This window comes from Sceloporus occidentalis, unplaced genomic scaffold (genome assembly GCF_023333645.1).
Source record: "Sceloporus occidentalis isolate IW3139 unplaced genomic scaffold, rSceOcc1.0.p SCAF_3, whole genome shotgun sequence".
Lineage (NCBI taxonomy): Eukaryota > Metazoa > Chordata > Lepidosauria > Squamata > Phrynosomatidae > Sceloporus > Sceloporus occidentalis.
Genome location: NW_028316983.1, coordinates 120620138 through 120639251, shown reverse-complemented (window position 1 = coordinate 120639251; position 19114 = coordinate 120620138). Strand labels below are relative to the sequence as shown.

The window sequence follows — 19114 nt, the reverse complement described above, 5'->3', positions numbered from 1 at the left end:
CGATTTCTGTGTGGTGTGGATTGGTAAGAGGCGGGTGAAACTATTCTATCCCAAGTAATTGGAGTCCACATCTAGGGTGAACATCTTTATATTAATACAGTGATTTGTAAGATTTCTGTGTGGTATGGACTAGTGGAGGGGGGTTTCCATTGCAGTGACCTTAGGGTTTCTAAGCCACCATTGAGTCCCTGGTATGAGAGAAAGGTAGAATATAAAACAGTAAAAGCACAACAATAAGAATACAGATTGATTAAACATTTAGACATTAATGTTTTTAGTACACCCATGTGGGAAACTTCTGCATGCAGTGGACTAGTGTGGAGAGGAAGAGAAATGGAGAGGAGAAATGGTGCTGGCTTGATTCTCAGCTGTTGTTGTTTTTGTTGTTGTATTCATTTTTATTCCCACATTCTCCTAATAATGGACTCAAGACAGCTAACACCATATTTAAAATACAAATGAGCACTTTTGACTGAGTCACAGCCTGGAGCCCCTAGCTTTCTAGTTGTTCTATACCTTCCCTTCCGAGAGGGTGTGGTTTTATGGGACTGTGTTTCAAGCCTGTGGGTCAGATAAGCCAGCCCAGTGAACCAAATGCGGTCTGTGGACGATAGGTTTCCTTTCTCTGCTAGAGATATGATACATTTAATGACCTCCCCAACAATTCAAGCTGTGATTTGAGAGGACTGTATTTAAAATTGATCGAAGCATGAATTTTGCTCATTCTTTTTTCCTTGGGGGACAAAATAGCAAATGTTTTTAGCAAATGTTTAAGCTTCCAGCTTTCATTTGACTTCACATCAATTTTCCCCCTCATGCATAGTAACTACCTTAAACTGCTGTCTATATGCTTCAGTAGTTGATTATTGTGGCTTAGATTCAGAGCTCCTAGAAATGGAAGTCCACTCATGTGATGCTCCTTACTATGAGAAGGCAGTTTTTGCTCAACCCTCCTTCCCCCTGCATTCTCTCTGCATTTAGAAACCATCCAGAACATGTGGAATTGGTCTAGCAAAGATTGCAGCCCCTTATTTTACACATACTGGGCAATTTGTGAACGTGCATATATTGAGCTCCAGCTCCCATCAGCCTTAGTCTGCATAACCAAAGTTGTGGGATGATTGGAAATGCAATCTAGCAACATCTGGAGGGCTACTAGTTGGCCACCCTTGTATTAATAAAAGGATGGTTTTGTCTTATTTTGAGGAATTCTGGATCCAACCTGGTTATTGTTCCCTGCTGTAATATATATCGTTCTTCCTTATAGCAGAAAACAATTCTACATTTATTGTTAAAATGCCAGAGATTTTGGAAGATGTTGTATGGCACTTTTGCACTGTAAAATGTAGTGAGATTTTAAGAAGAAAGAAGTATAAATGTGTAATGGAGCAGATCTCCAATGTATTACTAGTCATTAACTGATCTAAAATGACTTTGATCTGCTATGTAGAAGGATTATTCACTTCAGATCTAAAAACTATTATGCTTAATAGGATGAATATTTTTAGGTAATGTGTCACTTCGATTAAGGGTGATTATCAAAATTACAAAGGAATGCAATTTATGTAAGTGAAATGTTGATACTAATCCTATTAATGTTCTGTTCTCTCTTCACATACTTATTATATTTAGTGTCATAATAAATCCTTGATATTCTTTTAATCTTTACTAGCTTTTCTAAACTTTAGCAACTGTGCACAAAAAGGCTGAGGAGAAAGATGTGTATTCAGTTTGTATTCTGAGAGAAGGCATGCTATTTCTGCTGGGAGGGAAGAAAGATGGTGATTTCCCCATAGTTCTCATATTGCAAGCGTCTTGCCAAGATACCACTGGCAGTTTGCCTCCCAGGTTATATTGGAGTGGTGCTCCAGTGTACTCCAGCACTATCCTTGCAAAGAGAAGCCTTGCTTTCTGTGTCCACTCTGCTTTGGTAAGAGCTTAACATGTTAAAGTGAGGCCATTTCTTTTGGCCACTGGGAGGAGGAGGAGCTAGAAGTTCTACAAAACTGCTGGTGGAGGAATTCTGGGATATCCTTGCAAAGGGAAGCCTTGCTTTCTGTGTCCACTCTGTTTTGGTAAGAGCGTAACATTTTAAAGTGAGGCCATTTCTTTTGGCCACTGGGAGGAGGAGGAGCTAGACGTTCTACAAAACTGCTGGTGGAGGTGCGTGCCTAATGGCGCGTGAATTTTTCTTTTCACACTCATTTTTATTTTTATAGTCTAGGAGGGTTTGGAGTACACAGGAGAAGGTCACCTTGGCACAGTGCTGGAGGACATCTCCTTCAATTTTACACTTTTCTGTTCACTGCTCCCTTAAGGGGCTTGTGTAGACTTGCTCAGAGGAAGTGAGACAGAGACTTGTCTTTGGAACTAGCTGGTAGCCAGGAGCTCTGTACATAACTATAGCGCCAGTTGATTGAGCTAGCTAACAGAGTTCGGGGACAAAGGCCAAGCCAGCAGGGGTTCTTTACACTGGTATTTAGCAGGGGAAGCCCACAGTCTTGTTTCAGGCCTCCTTAAGACTTCTCAGTATGGACAGTGAACGACCTGTTGCAGTCACCTGCAACACTTGTGGGATGTTTGTCTTCTTGCCTAGGGATATGGGGAACTTCACCTGCACCAAGTGCAAGTTGGTAGCCCTCTTAGAAGAGAAAGTACAGCAGCTGGAGGCCCAGGTATCTACACTTCAGCATCTTAGGAAGCAAGAGGTTTTCCTGACCAGAATGGACCCAGACGGTCCTGGATGGGAAACATACAGAGGAAGTTGCCGGGAAGGAGGAAGTCACTTCATATACAACAGAAGTAGATGGTTGGATGAGTGTCACACACAGAAGTAGGGAAACCAGGGAACGTTCTGTGAGCTTGCAGCTACAGAATCGATTTCAATCTCTCTCTGTTATCAAGGTTGATGAAGAAGAACAACAGGGACAGACTTCAGGGACAGAGCAGGGGACCCTGGAAGTCCCACCAAAGGGAACAGCCGCTGCTAAGCCTCAGAGAAAGTGGGTGGTGGTTGTGGGGGACTCCTTGCTGAGACGCACTGAACCAGTGGTTTGGGGGCCTGACAAGATGTCTCAGGAGGTGTACTGTCTCCCTGGGGCAAAGATCCGTGACGTGACAGAGAGGCTGAAAAGACTTGTCAAGCCTACTGACCATCACCCCTTTCTTTTGGTTCATGTGAGAACCAATGATACTGCAAGGCACAGCCTTCAGAATATCAGAAGGGACTATGAGGCTCTAGGTAGGAAGTTGAAAGAGATGGATGCACAGGTTGTCATCTCATCTCTTCTCCCAGTTGAAGGGCATGGTCCTGGAAGGGAGAGGAAAATAGCAGAGGTGAACAACTGGCTCCTCAGATGGTGCCGCCAAGAACGATTTGCATATTTGGATCATGGTCTGGGTTCCATGAGGAGGGACTTCTGGCAAGGGATGGGTTGCATCTCACACCAGTTGGCAAAAACATTTTTGCCAATAGTCTCAAAAATCTGATCAGGAGGGCTTTAAACTGAGTTATGTGGGGGAGGGAGACAGTACTCTGGAAGGCAAAAGGGCTGGAGAAAATAGTCAAACTGTCATAGAGGGAACAAGACAAACAGAGCAAGGACCCAAAAGTGAGAGGCAAAAAAACTTGCACAGGCAGCAAGTCAAGGGGACCCATGGTCTGCGATGTCTCTACACTAATGCACAGAGCATGGGAAATAAGCAAGATGAACTCGAACTCCTACTACAACAAAGTAAATATGATATAATAGACATCACTGAAACCTGGTGGGATGAGTCTCATGATTGGAATGTAGAAATAGAGGGGTATAATCTTTTTAAGAGAAATAAGCCAAACAGGGAAGGAAAGGAGGAGGAACAGTACTAGACCATACACTCAGAAAGGAGAGATGTAGTAGTGATGGATGACTTCAACTTATCCTGATATTTGCTGGAAGTAAAAATCAGCCAAATCCTCAAGATCTAGCAAATTCCTCTCTTGCCTGGAAGACAATTTCATTGTCCAAAAGGTGGAAGAGGCAACAAGGGGATCAGCTATTTTAGATCTGATCCTAACCAACAAGGATGACTTGGTTAATGGGGTGCAAGTGGTGGGATCATTAGGTGGAAGTGACCATGTTCTCCTGGAGTTTGTTATACAGTGGAAAGAAGAAGCCAGACATAGTCAGACACGCATTCTAGATTTTAGGAGAGCTGATTTCAGTAAACTTAGAGAAATACTGGGGTTGATCCCATGGTCAGGAATACTAAAAGAGAAGGGAGTTCAGGATGGATGGGAGTTTCTCAAAAGGGAGATACTGAAGGCACAATTTCAAACAGTTCCAATGAGAAAGAAAAATAGGAGGTGTCTCAAGAAACCAGGATGGATGACTTCTCAGTCAAGTTTCAACTGAGCTAAGTTTTAAACGGAATATGTATAACAAATGGAAAAATGGGGATATCACCAAAGAGAAATTCAAACAAATAGCTAGGGGTAAAGTCAAAAAAGCTAAAGCTCAGATTGAACTCAGGCTTGCTAGAGAGGTTAAGAACAATAAAAAGGGCTTTTTTGGATATGTCCACAGCAAAAGGAAGAAGAAGGAAATGGTACGGCCACTGCGTGGAAAAGATGGCAAAATACTAACAGAAGACAGAGAAAAGGCAGAATTACTCAACACCTTCTTTGCCTCAGTCTTCTCAGAAAAGGCAAACAGTGCTCAACCTGAGGATAATGGAACAGAAGACAGAATAGGGGAATTGCAGCACAGAATAAGTAAAGAGATAGTAGAGGAATACCTGATTAATCTAAATGAATTTAAGTCTCCAGGACCAGATGAACAACATCCAAGGGTATTAAAAGAACTGGCAAATGTAATATTGGAGCCATTGGCAATAATCTTTGAGAACTCCTGGAGAACAGGAGAAGTCCCAGAAGACTGGAGGAGGGCAAACGTTGTCCCCATCTTCAAAAAGGGGAAAAAAGAGGATCCCAACATTTATCGTCCAGTTAGTCTGACATCCATACCAGGAAAGATTCTAGAGCAGAGAGTCTGTGAACATTTAGAAGGCAATTCTATAATCACAAAAAGTCAACATGGGATTCAGAGAAAGAAGTCATGCCAGACAAATCTTATCTCTTTCTTTGATAAAATTATCAGCTTGAGAGAATGCTGTGGACATTGCATACCTTGATTTCAGTAAGGCTTTTGATAGGGTTCGCCATGACATTCTTGCAAACAAGCTAGTGAAATGTGGGCTAGACAACACATCTGTTACAAGGATTTGTAATTGGTTGACTGGCTGAACCCAAAGGATGCTCAACCATGGCTCCTTTTCATCCTGGAGAGAAGTAACCAGTGGGAGGGTTGGATGGGAAGAGGAGGAGGAAAGAGGGGGAAGAAAGGACCCAGGGGAGGAGGGAGGTTGGATGGAGCCTCAGCTGAGCCCAGGGAGGAAAGAGTTGCAGCTGGCGCCTGGAAGGTGGCTGGGGGAGGGGCCCCAAGAGGAAGCTGATATAGGGCCAGGAGGGGAAGAAGAGAGGAGGAGTGGGACACGTGGAAGAGGGGCTCGAGGAGGCATCCGGGGATGGAGAGAGGGAAGCAGGGGCCCACCGCCGGAGACGCCAAGCGCCAGCCTTAATTCTCCGACAAGGAATGGGAAGATAAGGGCCGGACCCTGTCACGTGTCCGTGCCGGTCAGCCCAAGACGCCGAGGCACTGAGAAGGGTGAGCCTTTTAACCCTGAAGCCGGGCGTGGCGAGGGGACCGGAGGGAGGTTAGAACCCACTTGGTGGGAGTGGAGGAGTCGGAGCAACCCAGGGGTGGCTGCGGCTCAAGCTCAAGGACCGGGGGAGGAACAGACACCGGCCGGGCTAGCATACCGCCCGACCCGCTCCGGAGGACCCGGAAGAGAGTGAGCGTGCAAGGAGCCCCAGTGGAAAGAGAGAGAGCTGTGCAGTTAACAGCTGCCACACACCCTAGTGAAGTAACTGGCATGTGGAAGGGGGGGACACGTTAGAAAGTGGAGACTTGCATAGTTGTTGGAAATAAAGTTGGACGTTTGTTGCCCGTTCCGCTGGACTGAGTGGTGACTTATTGGGAAGGTCGTTCCTCCGCTGCCATGGATCCCCAGAGGGTATTGCCACCTATGGGACCCCCGCCCCCGCCCACAACACCAAATTAGAAGGAGTAGCTAATACCCGTGAGGACAGGATCAAAGTTCAAATGACCTAGAAAGTTGGGCCACAGCTAACAAAATGACCTTGAAGAGGGAGAAATGGTACTGCACTTAGGGCGGAAAAATTAAATGCACAGATGGGGGACACCTGGCTGAATGAGATTACATGTGAAAGTGATCTAGGAGTCCAAGTAGACCACAAGAATGATTAATCTATTTCCTTTTCTTGTTAAAGCCAGCTGGAACTGCCCCAACACTATGGACAAAAGTACAGTTGGCCCTCGCCTTACGCGGGGGATCCATTCCAGACCCTGCTGCGTAAGGCGAATTCTGCCTATGCTTGTGCGCGGCATAATGGGACGTGCCGCCCCTTCCACCTCATGCGCTCCCCCACGGCTTGAGCACATAAGCTCAAGTCCGCGTAAAGTGCACCCGCGTATGGAGTGGGCACACTGTACTCCCACCCTCAATCTCTAGTGAGGTAGTGCATATCTAGAGCTGTCATGTACATTATTTACTAGTTCTTAGAAAGGCTTTTATATAGTTCTAATTAAATAGCTTATTGTGAAACAGGTACAGAGATCTCTGGCTTAACTGTTTGAGGCTTTCAGAAGGTACCTTTAATGATGATAACAAGGGAACAAAATATGAAGAGGAGGAAACAGTACTACAGTCAGATGTTGTTGTTCACCTAGCCACTCCAGAAAGAAGGGGAATGGGCAGAATGGAGTTTCAGTATCACTGCAACTAGAAGACTCTGATAGTATCGTCTAAACAAAAAGATTAAAATAGTTTTAAGTGAGGGATTGGGAATTAAAATGGGTTGGGGACTGGATTCTGTATGTAGGTTCTCCAGGGGTTGGATGATCTCAGGGTGTGATGCTCACTTGTGGAAACTGACTTCACTATGCACAGGAGCATTATCTGAGATGTGCCTCTCAGTGCCAACTAGACTTGTCTCCTCATGTGGGAAATAAACAGGGGAAATGGTTTACCCTCAATTGGTGCTCCTAAGAGTGCCATCTGAGAGAAACAGAGCCTCAATTCCCTCTGATCTAAAATAGCATCACACTCAGAAAAAAATGAAAAGAAAAAAATGAAATGCACAAATATAGGAAGGGGGACACCTGGCTTGACAAGACTACGTGTGAGAGGGATCTAGGAGTCCTAGTAAACCGCAAATTGAACATGAGTTGACAGTGTGATGCAGCAGCTAAAAAGGCTAACATGATTCTAGGCCCCATTCTCACTGGGGAATTTGCACTGGGTGGAACTGAGTTGAATTCAGTAAGCCGGTACCGAATCTCCCTGGAAAGACATTTCCATTATCCTTTACCTTGATTGATGCAATTTGCCCCTCTGAAGTTCACATTTGCAGTACCACTTTAAAATGGAGCCTCCTTTGTTGTTAATCAAATTCACTTCCGCTTTCGTCAAAGGTGACATGTCCTCCAACCGTTGGGCAACGGAATGGGTGCTTTCCCCCCTCCTTTTAAAAAAAACAACTGGCGGCAGCATTCAAATATTCTGTCAATTTGTCAAGTATGTATTTGCATGTGTTGTGTGCCTTTGGGTCATTTTAGATTCCCTCCTCTTTGCATCCTCTTGCTTTCCCTCCTTTTTGCATCCCAGAATGCCCTCTCCTTTTCTTTTCTTTGCACCCTCTTCTTTTCCCATCCCAGAATGCCATCTCTCCTTCTCTTTTCCTTTGCATCCTCTTTTTCTCCCATCCCAGAATGCCATCTCCTCCTCTTTTTCTTTACATCCTCTTTTTCCCCCATCCCAGGATGCCATCTCTCCTTCTCTTTTCCTTTGCATCCTCTTGCTTTCTCTCCTTTTCCCACACATATGTAGCACAAGCATTCACACATTGTATCAATTTGCCAAATTTGAAAGAGAAACATATGTAGCACAAGCATTCGCATATTATGTCACACAAACACAAAAAATCATTTTTAAAGAAATGCCACTTGCAAAGTGACCCGTGCGAAAAGGGAGGCATGTTCTGCCCACTACCCACCCTCTGATCTTTATCCCTCTCCCTGAACTTGACTTGATCATGACCAGGGCCAAGTTCACATTTGCAGGCACCCTGGAAGAAGCGGGTTTTCTCAAAAGAAACGGGGGGAACCGCTTTCAGAAAACCCACGTTGAGGGGGATTTGCCCCAAATCTGGTGTGCAAAACCCCAATCCTGATGTGTAAAAACTGATGCCAGTGGGAACTTTCCACTTTTAATCCGGTTTGGGATTTGGGCTAAAAGGTAGTCTGAACAGCCCCCTAGACTGTATCACATATGGTGTCTAGATCAAGGGATGTAATAATGCCACTCTATTCTACCTTGGTCAGGCCTCACCTGAAATACTGTATCCAGTTCTGGGCACCACAGTTTCTAAAAGGATGTTGACAAGCTGGAGCATGTGCAAAGGTGGGTGACCAAATTGGTGAAATGTCTGGAAATCATGCCCTATGAGGAGAGACATAGGGAGCTGGGGATGTTTAGTCTGGAGAAGAGACGATTAAGAGGTGATATGATAGCCCTGTTTAAATATTTGAAGGGATGTCATATTGAGGATGGAGCAAGCTTGTTTTCCGCTGCTCCAGAAAACAGAACCAGGAACAGTGGATGCAAGCTACAGGAAAAGAGATTCCACCTCAACATTAGGAGGAACGTCTTGACAGTAAGGGCTGTTTGACAGTGGAACACACTCCTTTAGAGAGTGGTGGAGTCTACTTTTTTGGAGGTTTTTAAACAGAGGCTGGATGGCCATCTGTCAATGGGGATGCTTTGATTGTGATTTCCTGCATGGCAGGGGGTTGGACTGGATGGCCCTTGTGGTCTCTTCCAACTCTATGATTCTGTGATTTTAATCTTCTTCCTGTACCTTTTCTTTCTTTTATTGCTCCTCATCCTCTTTTCTCTTAATTCTCAATATTTTTTCAAAAGAATATATTTGCTTGCAAATAAATAATTCTGGCTACTGGATATCACTTTTGGCCTATTCCTCTCCATTATAGAGTTGCTGGATATTTCTGTCTTAGTATTCAACAACAACAACAATGACACAGCCAGTGGATTTTGAGCAGTTTCAGATGGATTCTATCCTTCTTTCAGAACAGCCAATTAAATCTGGTTTCTAAGGCTAATACTTTTTCAGTTCATTGTCACTATATTGCTGCTGGATATGCAATAATTGGCCTGATGTCAGTGAAGTGTGGATTCAGTGCTATTGGAATGTGCTATTTGTAGCTCATACCAGTCTGCCTGGGGCTAGTGCTACTGAAATGGTTATTGGAAATGTTTTCCATTACTAAGGAGATATTGTGGGTGGGGGCCTCAGTAAAATAACTTTTCTAGATTTTTGTTTGCTGGGATCATTTTTGAGAAGAGTAAGGTAGCTCTTGAGTATGACAAGCAATTTTATTTTGCATGGTGTGGGTTCTTATATCCTGCTTCAATCAGCCTTTTGGGTTTAATATGGTGGTGCTATTCATGACTTAGTTTGAGGAATGTTTTGTTCTGAATGTATTTTGCTTCCATTGCAATGAAAGTATATTTAATTTCAATTATAGGACAATGAATATGAATGCAAAATTGATGATATCTATCTTTCTCAACATTATTTTGGTGCAAGTATATCCTGTCTCTTCCAAGGGGTTCGAGACAGCATACCTGGTTTTCTCTCCAATTTTATCTTCATAACAACCCTAGGACAGAAAAATAATGACTGCTTTGGAGACTCCCAGTGACCTTTATAGTGAAATGAAGATTTGAATCTGTGACTTATGGAGGAAATTTATTTACGGTCATAGACCAATAAAAGAAGATACCATTTACAAAATTTAAGAATCACGTTAGATTAAAACAGTATAAAATTAGAGTATAAAAACAGCATAAAAACAACTTAAAACAAGCTTCTATGTTGAGTATTAAAAGTTAATACTAATAGACATATAGACATATAACAGTTAGTAAGAATACCTTTCTATGCCATCTGTTCTCTAGTACTAATCATAGTTCTTAATATTTTAATTGCTGCTGTGCAGATTTAGACACTTTATATATTATAGCAAATCAGTATCTGCAAGCAGCAGAAAAGTAAGAGATTGTTCAGCACAACCAACATATCTCTGAAAAATTAGAAGGATGAGGTCAGAATATAAAGCCCTATAAAACAGATACACATTCCCAGTTACAATTTGTCCTGAGTCACGTGGGCAGTGTCTAAGTATGGAACTTTACTATATTGTCCTTCCAAGACTGCAGATATAACAGGTTGTATTTCTTTGTGTATTTGTGTTTGTGTATGTGTAAGGCCTACCTTCATGGCACTTCTGCTTCCCTCTCTAGCTGTTGCCTGCCTTTCTTCTTTCCCTCCACCCCCCTCTTTCTACAATTTATTTATGCTGCCTTTCCCTCAGAAAGGAACCTAGGGTGGCTCACAAATAAAAAACATTTTTAAAAACTTTGCAATAAAAGTTTTGAAACAATTAGAAGCATCAAAGTAAAAATAGTATAAAGTTAAAACAAAACGAAAATATGTAAGCCACTCTGTCATGAGTATATATTAAAAGCCTGCCTGAATGAAAATGTTCTTACTTGCTGGTGAAAGGCAAGCAGAGAGGGGGCCAGCCCAGTCTTCTATGGGAAGGGAGTTCCAGAAGGTGGAAGCAGCCACCAAAAAAGGCTCTCTCTCTTTTCAAGAAGGCCCTGGTGGTGCAGTGGTTAAATGCCTGTGTTGCAGCCACTCATTCACAAACCACAAGGTTGTGAGTTCAATACCAGCCAGGGGCTCGGGATCAACTCGGCCTGGCATCTTTCCGTAGGTCACTAAAATGAGTAACCAGTTTGTTGAGGGCATCTAGCTTACACTTTGTAACCCCCTTAATACATTTGTAAGGGAGTTCCAGAGGATGGGAGCAGCCATTGAGAAGGCTCTCTTTTGTGTCCTCATCGTGGTGGGACTAAGAAAAGCCTTCCTCCTGAAGTTTTTAGAGTTCTAAACACAACCCTTAGGGGTGTGATAAGCATACAAAATAGGAAACCCAGAAATATAAAGTTGAAATATGCTGCTTTAACAAACAATCATGAAAACATAACCTTTCTATAACAACATTCTTACAACTTTAGTCTTATTAATTCACTACACAATCATACAAATTCCATGAAAGCCAATATTCTTTAGATTTGAAACTGCTAAATTGTGATACTAAAATATTAAGGTATATGACAAGGTGGGGATAGTGTCAGGGTTCCTGAAGCCATCTCGCTCAACTACCCCTACTCAGTTGGACTGGCTGGCAGAAACAGAGCCCCAGAAGACACTAGCAATGTCCCAAGGAATGAAGAAGAGAAGAAGGATGGAACAACTGGATGGGGGGGAAATGCAGAGGGGAGGCCAAGAGGCAGGGCGAGGTGTTTAAAGGGGGGGGGGTCAGAGAAGCCAGGGGAGGCCAAGGGGCCACAGGGAGAGGCTGATGGGGTAAAGACCAGGGAGTGGGGACAAAGAGTACAGGCAGCCATGGAGAGGTACAGTGGAGGCAAGCTGATGGAGAAGGAAGTCTGGACATGGCCAGAAATGCCTGCAGAGACAGAGTAGTGGTGGACAGTAGTGGAGGAGAGGAGTGAGATTGCCCTTGCCAGTAGAGGAGTAGAGGCGCATGAGGGCTGAAGGTCCTAGAAAGGAAGTGCTGGGAGGTGTTGAGAGACAGAGGGACGGCTGGAAAGTGAGCAGGGGCCCAGAAGGCATGACACCCGGCTTAATGTGGATTCTACCTTGTCTTGACTTCCAGGTTGTTAGAAGTGGGCCTGCTGGGGCAGCTGGTAATGGTAGATTTTGCCAGCCGTGTGTTCTCATGCTGCATCAACAGTGTCTGATTCCCCCCTCCCACCTCTTTTCACAGGAGTCGTCTCAGGAAAGTGTCATTACACGAGACATTCATCGAACATTCCCAGGACATGAATATTTTAAAGATACTGGAGGAGATGGGCAGGAATCTTTATATAAAATCTGTAAGGTATGCCTAGATTTTTATGTAATTATCCTAAAAACATTAGGCTTTTTTCCTCATAAAAACATGCAGATATTTTTGATAGGCTTACTGATATGCTCACTCAAATAAATCTTGCCAGTAATTTGACAGGTAGAAGAATTTGTATTTAAGTAGAGTTGTAGTATGAAGAAAGAAATGAAAGCCTTTTTTGATTACCATATACAGTATACTCGAGAAATGTATGCCCCAAAATTGACCCTAACATTTTGGGTAGACTTATATAAGGGTCAGTACATCAGTAGTGCTTAGAAAGATCCTAAAGCAAGCAGGTCTGATGCTCCAATCTCCATTGAACACCAATGCCTTCCCCATCCAGTCAGTTTTGCAAGCCTTTGCTTCATATTGAAAAAAACTCTCCATTTAAATCCAATTGCTCCCCTCTCTGCTCCATTTAGCAAGCCATGGCTTCCTATGGAAAAAACTCCCTATATAAATCCACTTGCTTCCCTCTCTGCTCCGTTTTGCAAGTTCCTATGGAAAAATATCCCACTTGCTTCTCTCTTTGGTCCCTTTTGCAAGACCAGGCTTCCTATGGAAAAATCTCCTAATTTAATCCACTTGCTTCTCTCTCTGGTCCCTTTTGCAAGCCCTGGCTTCCTATATAAAAACAAAACAAAACTCCATTTAAAACCATCTCCCCAGTACCTTTTTTAAGACCTTGCTTCTTATGGAAAAAAACTCTCCATTTAAAACCACTTGCTTCTGTCTCCAGTCCTTTTTGCAAGACCTTGCTTCTTATGAAAACAACTCTCCATTTAAAACCACTTGCTTCTTTTCTCAATCCAGTGTTAAAACCTCTCCCCCAGCACCTGCGAATCAGTTGGGAGAGGTTTAGAGAAGGAGAAGGAGGGACAGAAGTGGTATTTCCCCCTTTCCATCCTTCCTTATAGCCCCCTATGGTTTACCCTCGACTTGTCCACGGGTCATATCAAAATCCAGCATTTTGACCCTGAAACCTTCCCTCGACTTATACATGAGGTCAACTTGTACAAGAGTATATACGGTAATTCCAGATCTGTGAAGGAAAGAAGAAATTAATGTATAACTATGTGTTTGTAATTCAAGAAGCAGAATTGTGTATTTTAATAATTAAATTAATTTTTAAAAACAAAACAAAACAATAAATCACCAAGAAACCACCGGGAGGGGTTTACCCTAGGGTCGTCAAAAGTCAGAAATGACTTGAAGGTATACAACAACGAATTAGCTACACTAGCTGTGACTGAGCTATAGTTCTCTCTGTGTGGGTGTACACACATCAGATCTTCTACAGTCTCAGAAGAGATGGGAGAGTGTAGTGGAAATACAGGAGGGCAACAGTTTAATTGTGGTGTCCTGTAGATGCCCTATAAAATGTGAGGGAATGAAGAGTGACAGTGTAAATATGGGAGCTCTGTTTCTGAAACTCCTCCAGAGTAACATTTGCCCCTCACTCAATAGCATGTTACTAGTATTTCATTATTTCATTGCCACACTTTTAAATCTATGATCTCCTTTTTTGAGAAACATTTTTGTTGCAGAATATGTATATGGACAATATTCTTCATGCTGTTATTGATAGAAAAAAGATGGATTTACGGTGCAATAGGCTAAATACAGTATTATCCAGTGTTTAATTTCCAGAAAAGGAGATGCTGGTTTTTATGACTGTTCACAAACACCACTCTTTAATTGTAAAGCCCTTCCCTTTGCTCTGGATGTGTCAGGGCTCTTTACTTAGTCTGTGGCAAGAGAATGCCTCTGTAGTATTGTTTTATTGCTTTCATCAGAAACAAATACCAGGGGAGAGCCCTAGCAAAAATTAAGCCAGATCCTTGTATACCCAGATCCAGCATTCCTGTGCTGATGTCAAGTGTTTAACACAGTTTATTTCTGTGGTTTATTTCTGAAATCATGTGATAACTGAATTGATAAACCATAGTTATAGACGTCATTCTGCCTCCAGAGGCTGCTTCACCATGGAGATGAGAGAATTTTGAAGTTGTGTGGGTGGAAAATGAAAGCAAACAAGTAGTTTCAAACAGTTATAAGTGATAGCTGACTTTTTTAAAGTTAGAAAGCATAAAGCGTGGTTTGAGTTCCAAACTTAGCCTCATAGAAAGCTATTGTTTAAGTTGTCTGAACCTCTGTGATATTTCAGTTAAAATGACAGGCAGTTTCTCTGGAATGTTTCAGAAATATAAAGGTCATTATTTTGTGCATCTGAAGCTTTCATAATGTGTGTGATGAAAAGAAGGCTTTGATGGACAGGTGCCTATAAATGCTATCAAATGCACTGATTTCTCCCCCCCCCCCACCTAAAAAAGGGCATTACATTCTGGAAGGGACAAGACTGGTATGATAGTGAATCACAGAAAGATTAACAATCTTTAGAACTTGTGCTTCTATATGTTTTTTGAAGAACAGCCTTGTGTTCTTGTATTTAATTTAAAAAAACATTTTCATAGACTTATCTCATACCCTTCCTTGTTCTCTCTTATCCCACACTCCACCCCATACTGGGGAATGGCAGCATTCAAGCAGGCAGCAGAGGACTGCTTGGAGCTTGCTCTTAACTCCTCCAAGGATCTCTTGGAGTTGGAGAGCTGTCAGAAGGGAGGGGAGGGGAGGCTGGCCATGGCAAGGGTCCCATATAAAGTGGAAGATGCTACAATGGGCATGGTGTTGATGTCATATTGAGAAGGGAGCAAGCTTGTTTTCTGCTGCTCCGGAGAGCAGGACCCGGAACAATGGATGCAAGCTATAGGAAAACAGATTCTGCATGTTTCTGTATGGCAGGGGGTTGGACTGGATTGCCCTTGTGGTCTCTTCCAACTCTACAAATCTATGATTCTATGACACATAGACAGTTTGCTCTGCTTTTCACTAACAAGATTGGTTGGCTGTAGAGCAAACCATTCTAGCTCTGACCTCTCTAGGTTTCAGTGCCAATAGGGGAAAGAACCATCTTCAAACAGTCTAGACAGTTCAGAATCTGTGAGTCATCATCAACATTAGCAAAGGAATCATTTCCCTCCTTATAGATGGAGTAGTGAAGCTCGAGGATTTCATCAGGTCAGTTCTATCTTATCTTCATTTAAACATCATAGCATCCAGGTCTCCCTGGTGACTTGCATCATCATAGTACTGTGAACCATATTCTGCTTCATGGAACTTCAGTGGCTTCTCCTTTCCTACCAACAGGAAATAGTTCTGCAGCAACAACTCCAGGTCTACATCCCATCTCAAGTGAAAGAGTGATGGTATTGGTAGCTCTCTCAGAGGTACCATGTCTAAAGAACAACCAAATGTTTAAGTCACAAGAAACACAAACCTGCAGGGTTGGGGAACCTGATACAACTGAGATCTGTCACAGGGGTTGTGGATCTCAGCAGAGAGATCCCAGAGCATAAACTGATTAAAACTCAGAGCAGCAAAACTAGCACTCCTTGCTACTATGAACTTACTTGCAGGGAAGAATCAGAACCAACAGCCTAAACAAAAGGAGTCATATCCTGGAGCTTCAGGTCGGGGCATGGCACCAGACAGAGCAAACTCCTAACGCTGCTGTGGGGAGTTTCTCGCCTAGCATGGTTTTGATCTGAGAAGTGGCAGCTTGGAAACCTTCCTGTCATGCAAAACTTGGATATGCTCTACTAGGGTCTGGAGCCCACTTCAGGATTAAATTTACAAGCCCTTAGAGGATAAGAAGCAGAGAGGATTGAGGAGCAAGTGCGGCCACGCCAGTGCCACCGTCGTTGATGGCCCACAAATGCCACCAATTATACAAAACCAAGAATCTATGGTAATCTTAAAAACCTTCAAACTGATACAAATACTTTCTGCAGAATTACACACTCTAACTGTTAAGGTCTCGGATGACGTTGATATTTTCCGTTTCTGACAAACTGAATGCTAATTAGAACTTTGAACTGTTATCAGTTACTAAGAAGTGATTTTTTTCCCTTTTTTGGAAGAGACTAATTGTCATAAAATTAGATGCTCACAAGATCGGTTTAAATTTTTGGATTTAAGGATCCTGAGATTAGGAAGGATCTGGAGGAGAAGAGGGAAATTCTCAATCTAACAGAAACAGAGGTGGGATTGTCCTTCAGCAATCCTCCCCAAAGAGACATTTTGATATCCTGTTACTATTTTGACATTTTGATACTTTGCTATTTTGTTGCCCTGTTGTGGTGAAATTGGAGGGGGAGAAGAGTTGAAGAGGATCGGAGTTGAGACTGAAGTGTGGAGGAGAAGGATAGAAGTTGTGAGTGAAGGACGGGAAGGATAGAAGTTGTGAGTGAAGGACGGGAGAATGGGAGCGGTGTCTGTGTGGAGGACTGGAGCTAACTGTGTCTGAGGGGTCTACGTGGAGGAAACTTGAAGGAGACGTGGAGAAGAGGGTCTGGGTCGCAAGACGGAGTTAGTGACAGAGAGGACTGGAGCCATCTGCCACTGAGTGATTGGTGCAGTGGAGGTTTGATTGGGATGAGGAGGAGAGAGTTAGAGCTGTGAGCGGAGAGACAGATCTGAGCCGGGGCGGAGAAGAGGATCGGAATCAGACACGACCAAGCCACAACTAAGCAACTTATGTGAAGAAGGTCTGTTTGAGAGTGGAGACGAAGGCGGAAGCTGGTTGTGAGGGTATCTGAAAAGTGGGAGGTGGGCTTGAAGGAACCCTATACTGCTGGGATAGGCCGACGGAAAAAAGGCAGAACTGGAGAAAGAAAAACTCATTTTTAAATTAGGTTCGAATGATCTGGTGATAGAACGGAAGTTTGAGACTTGAAACATGAGAAAATCAACTCTTGGTGGGGCCTGAAAGAGGGAAAACCCCACATTTCTTTGGGGGTTTATTTCTGGTTTGAAGTGCAAACACTCAGCATTTTCAAGATGGTTTGTAACAATACTAAATAGACAACAAAGATGACTACGACAAGATCACAGTCGTATAAAACAACAACAATGATTACAAATACAAAGAAGATCATCCACAGACTTAACAAAATCTAACACACAAGATATGAACTCAATGCTTTTGGAAGAAATAAGACAGATGCAACAAGATATGAAAAAGGATAAAGAAAAACTGAGAAATGACATGAGACGAGATAAATAAGATTTAAGATGTGATATGGAAAGAATGAAAGGAGAGATAAAAGAAGGAGAGAAGAATTTAAAGAAATCAATTAAGCAATAAAAGCCATAACCTCAGATGTAAGACAAGTGAAGACCAAAGTGAAAGTCCTGGAAAAGAAAAATCAGGAACTAGAAGAAAAACTGAAGGAAGAAATTGAGAGAAGGGAAGAGAATCAGGATGAAAGGACAATATGGGAACAGAAATGGAGAGAGAGATGCCTAAAAATTAGAGGATTGCCAGAAGTAGAGAATGAAAATACCTAACTGAGATCTTAGCAGAATTTATCGGGAGGGAAAAAGAACTGATGGAAATCGAAATAGATAAGACCTTCCGCGTAAACTCGTGAGTGGTGAAACAGAAAAAACTGCCAAGGGACATCGTTATTTACTTTGTCCGTATGCAAATGAAGGAACTCAAACTACAAAGGCACTTTGAAGCCAAGTTGATTGTAGATGAAGTAGAATTACAATTATTGAAACATATCCCAAACAATGTGTTAAGGAAGAGAAAGGAGTATGTCTTCCTAACAAAAGTATTTTTTAAATACTTTATTCATAATACAAAATACAAAATCTTGCAATCATAAAACAATGACATAAAAAAGTTTCATGTCATCAAAAACTTTCCTTATTAAAATTTTACACAATTGAAATCGTTTAAAATAAATCTGACCATAAAGAACAGTGGCTAGATGGAGGAGAAACGGATGTAAAATTTGTATTAATGTAATCTATAAGAAGAGGAAAAACTGGGAGGTGATACCCTAAACTGAAACAACAAGTGTGCAGACAAAAAGTCTACGGGAAATAGGAAACACTGTAATTTTATTAGAACAGTATGTTGCAATGGGTGCTAAAAGATAAAAGAAATTTAAAAAGCATAAAGTATATGCAATCCTGTAAACAAACAGGCTTATGCTGGCCCTAACAAACAAGACTAGTGATACCAATTAGTACTAGGCTAGTAAACTGCACATCCCGAATAGTAAAGCAAAACAAGAGGAGGTGTCAGACATACAAAATACCAATGCGATGGTAGATAAATATCTTTGCACCTCTCAGTAAAAAATATGTTTTTTGAAGTGAAAAATTTGTTGGTCCTAATGGACATTTGGAGGGTAAAGATGGGAAATACAAATGATTATACATATTATTCAAATTATCATAAATCTTGGTCCCGAATTGACATATATCTAATCTCCTCGATGATGGCTCCCAAAGTTTGCAAAGTAGACATACTCCCTAAAATATTATCCGATCATAACCCAATTACAATGGAAATCAAATTTGGCAAAAAAGAATATAATTGGAGATTAAATGAAAACCTGTTAAAAGATGAAAATATAGTGAATCAAGCCCAAAAAAATTAGTCATTTTTTGAAGAGAATTTGAATAAAGAGGTAGAGGATCGGGTGGTATGGGACACCGCAAAAACTGTTATGAGAGGTTTTTTATACAAAAAATACTGAATTAATGAAGACACAAGGACTAAAAACGAACAAAGTATTACAAGATATAAGACAAAAAGAACAATTGCTAAAAAAGAAACCCGGTAATAAATTTCTAGTTGAGGAAATACAGATAATGCAAAAACAATTGTCATTGATCCTAGTGGAGGAAATGGAGAAAAAATTAGGTATACAAAGCAAAAAAAATTCAAATTCGCTAACAAACCTGGAAAATGGTTGTCTTGGAAAATAAAAAAGGATAAAGAAAAAAACACTAGTTGGGAAATAAAAGAGGATGGGAAAACTTTTAAAGAGCAGAACCAAATTAAAAAAGTA

At 41.9% G+C, this 19114-nt stretch overlaps 1 protein-coding gene across 1 annotated transcript in view; it reads left to right on the top strand.

Annotated features, from left to right (window-relative positions):
* RABGAP1L (RAB GTPase activating protein 1 like) overlaps positions 1–19114 on the top strand; it is a 172955-nt gene that overhangs the window by 62366 nt on the left and 91475 nt on the right. Inside the window, exon 14 of the mRNA XM_089515979.1 lies at positions 12060–12173. Coding sequence (XP_089372105.1) covers positions 12060–12173 — 114 coding nt within the window. The remainder of the gene's footprint in view (positions 1–12059; positions 12174–19114) is intronic.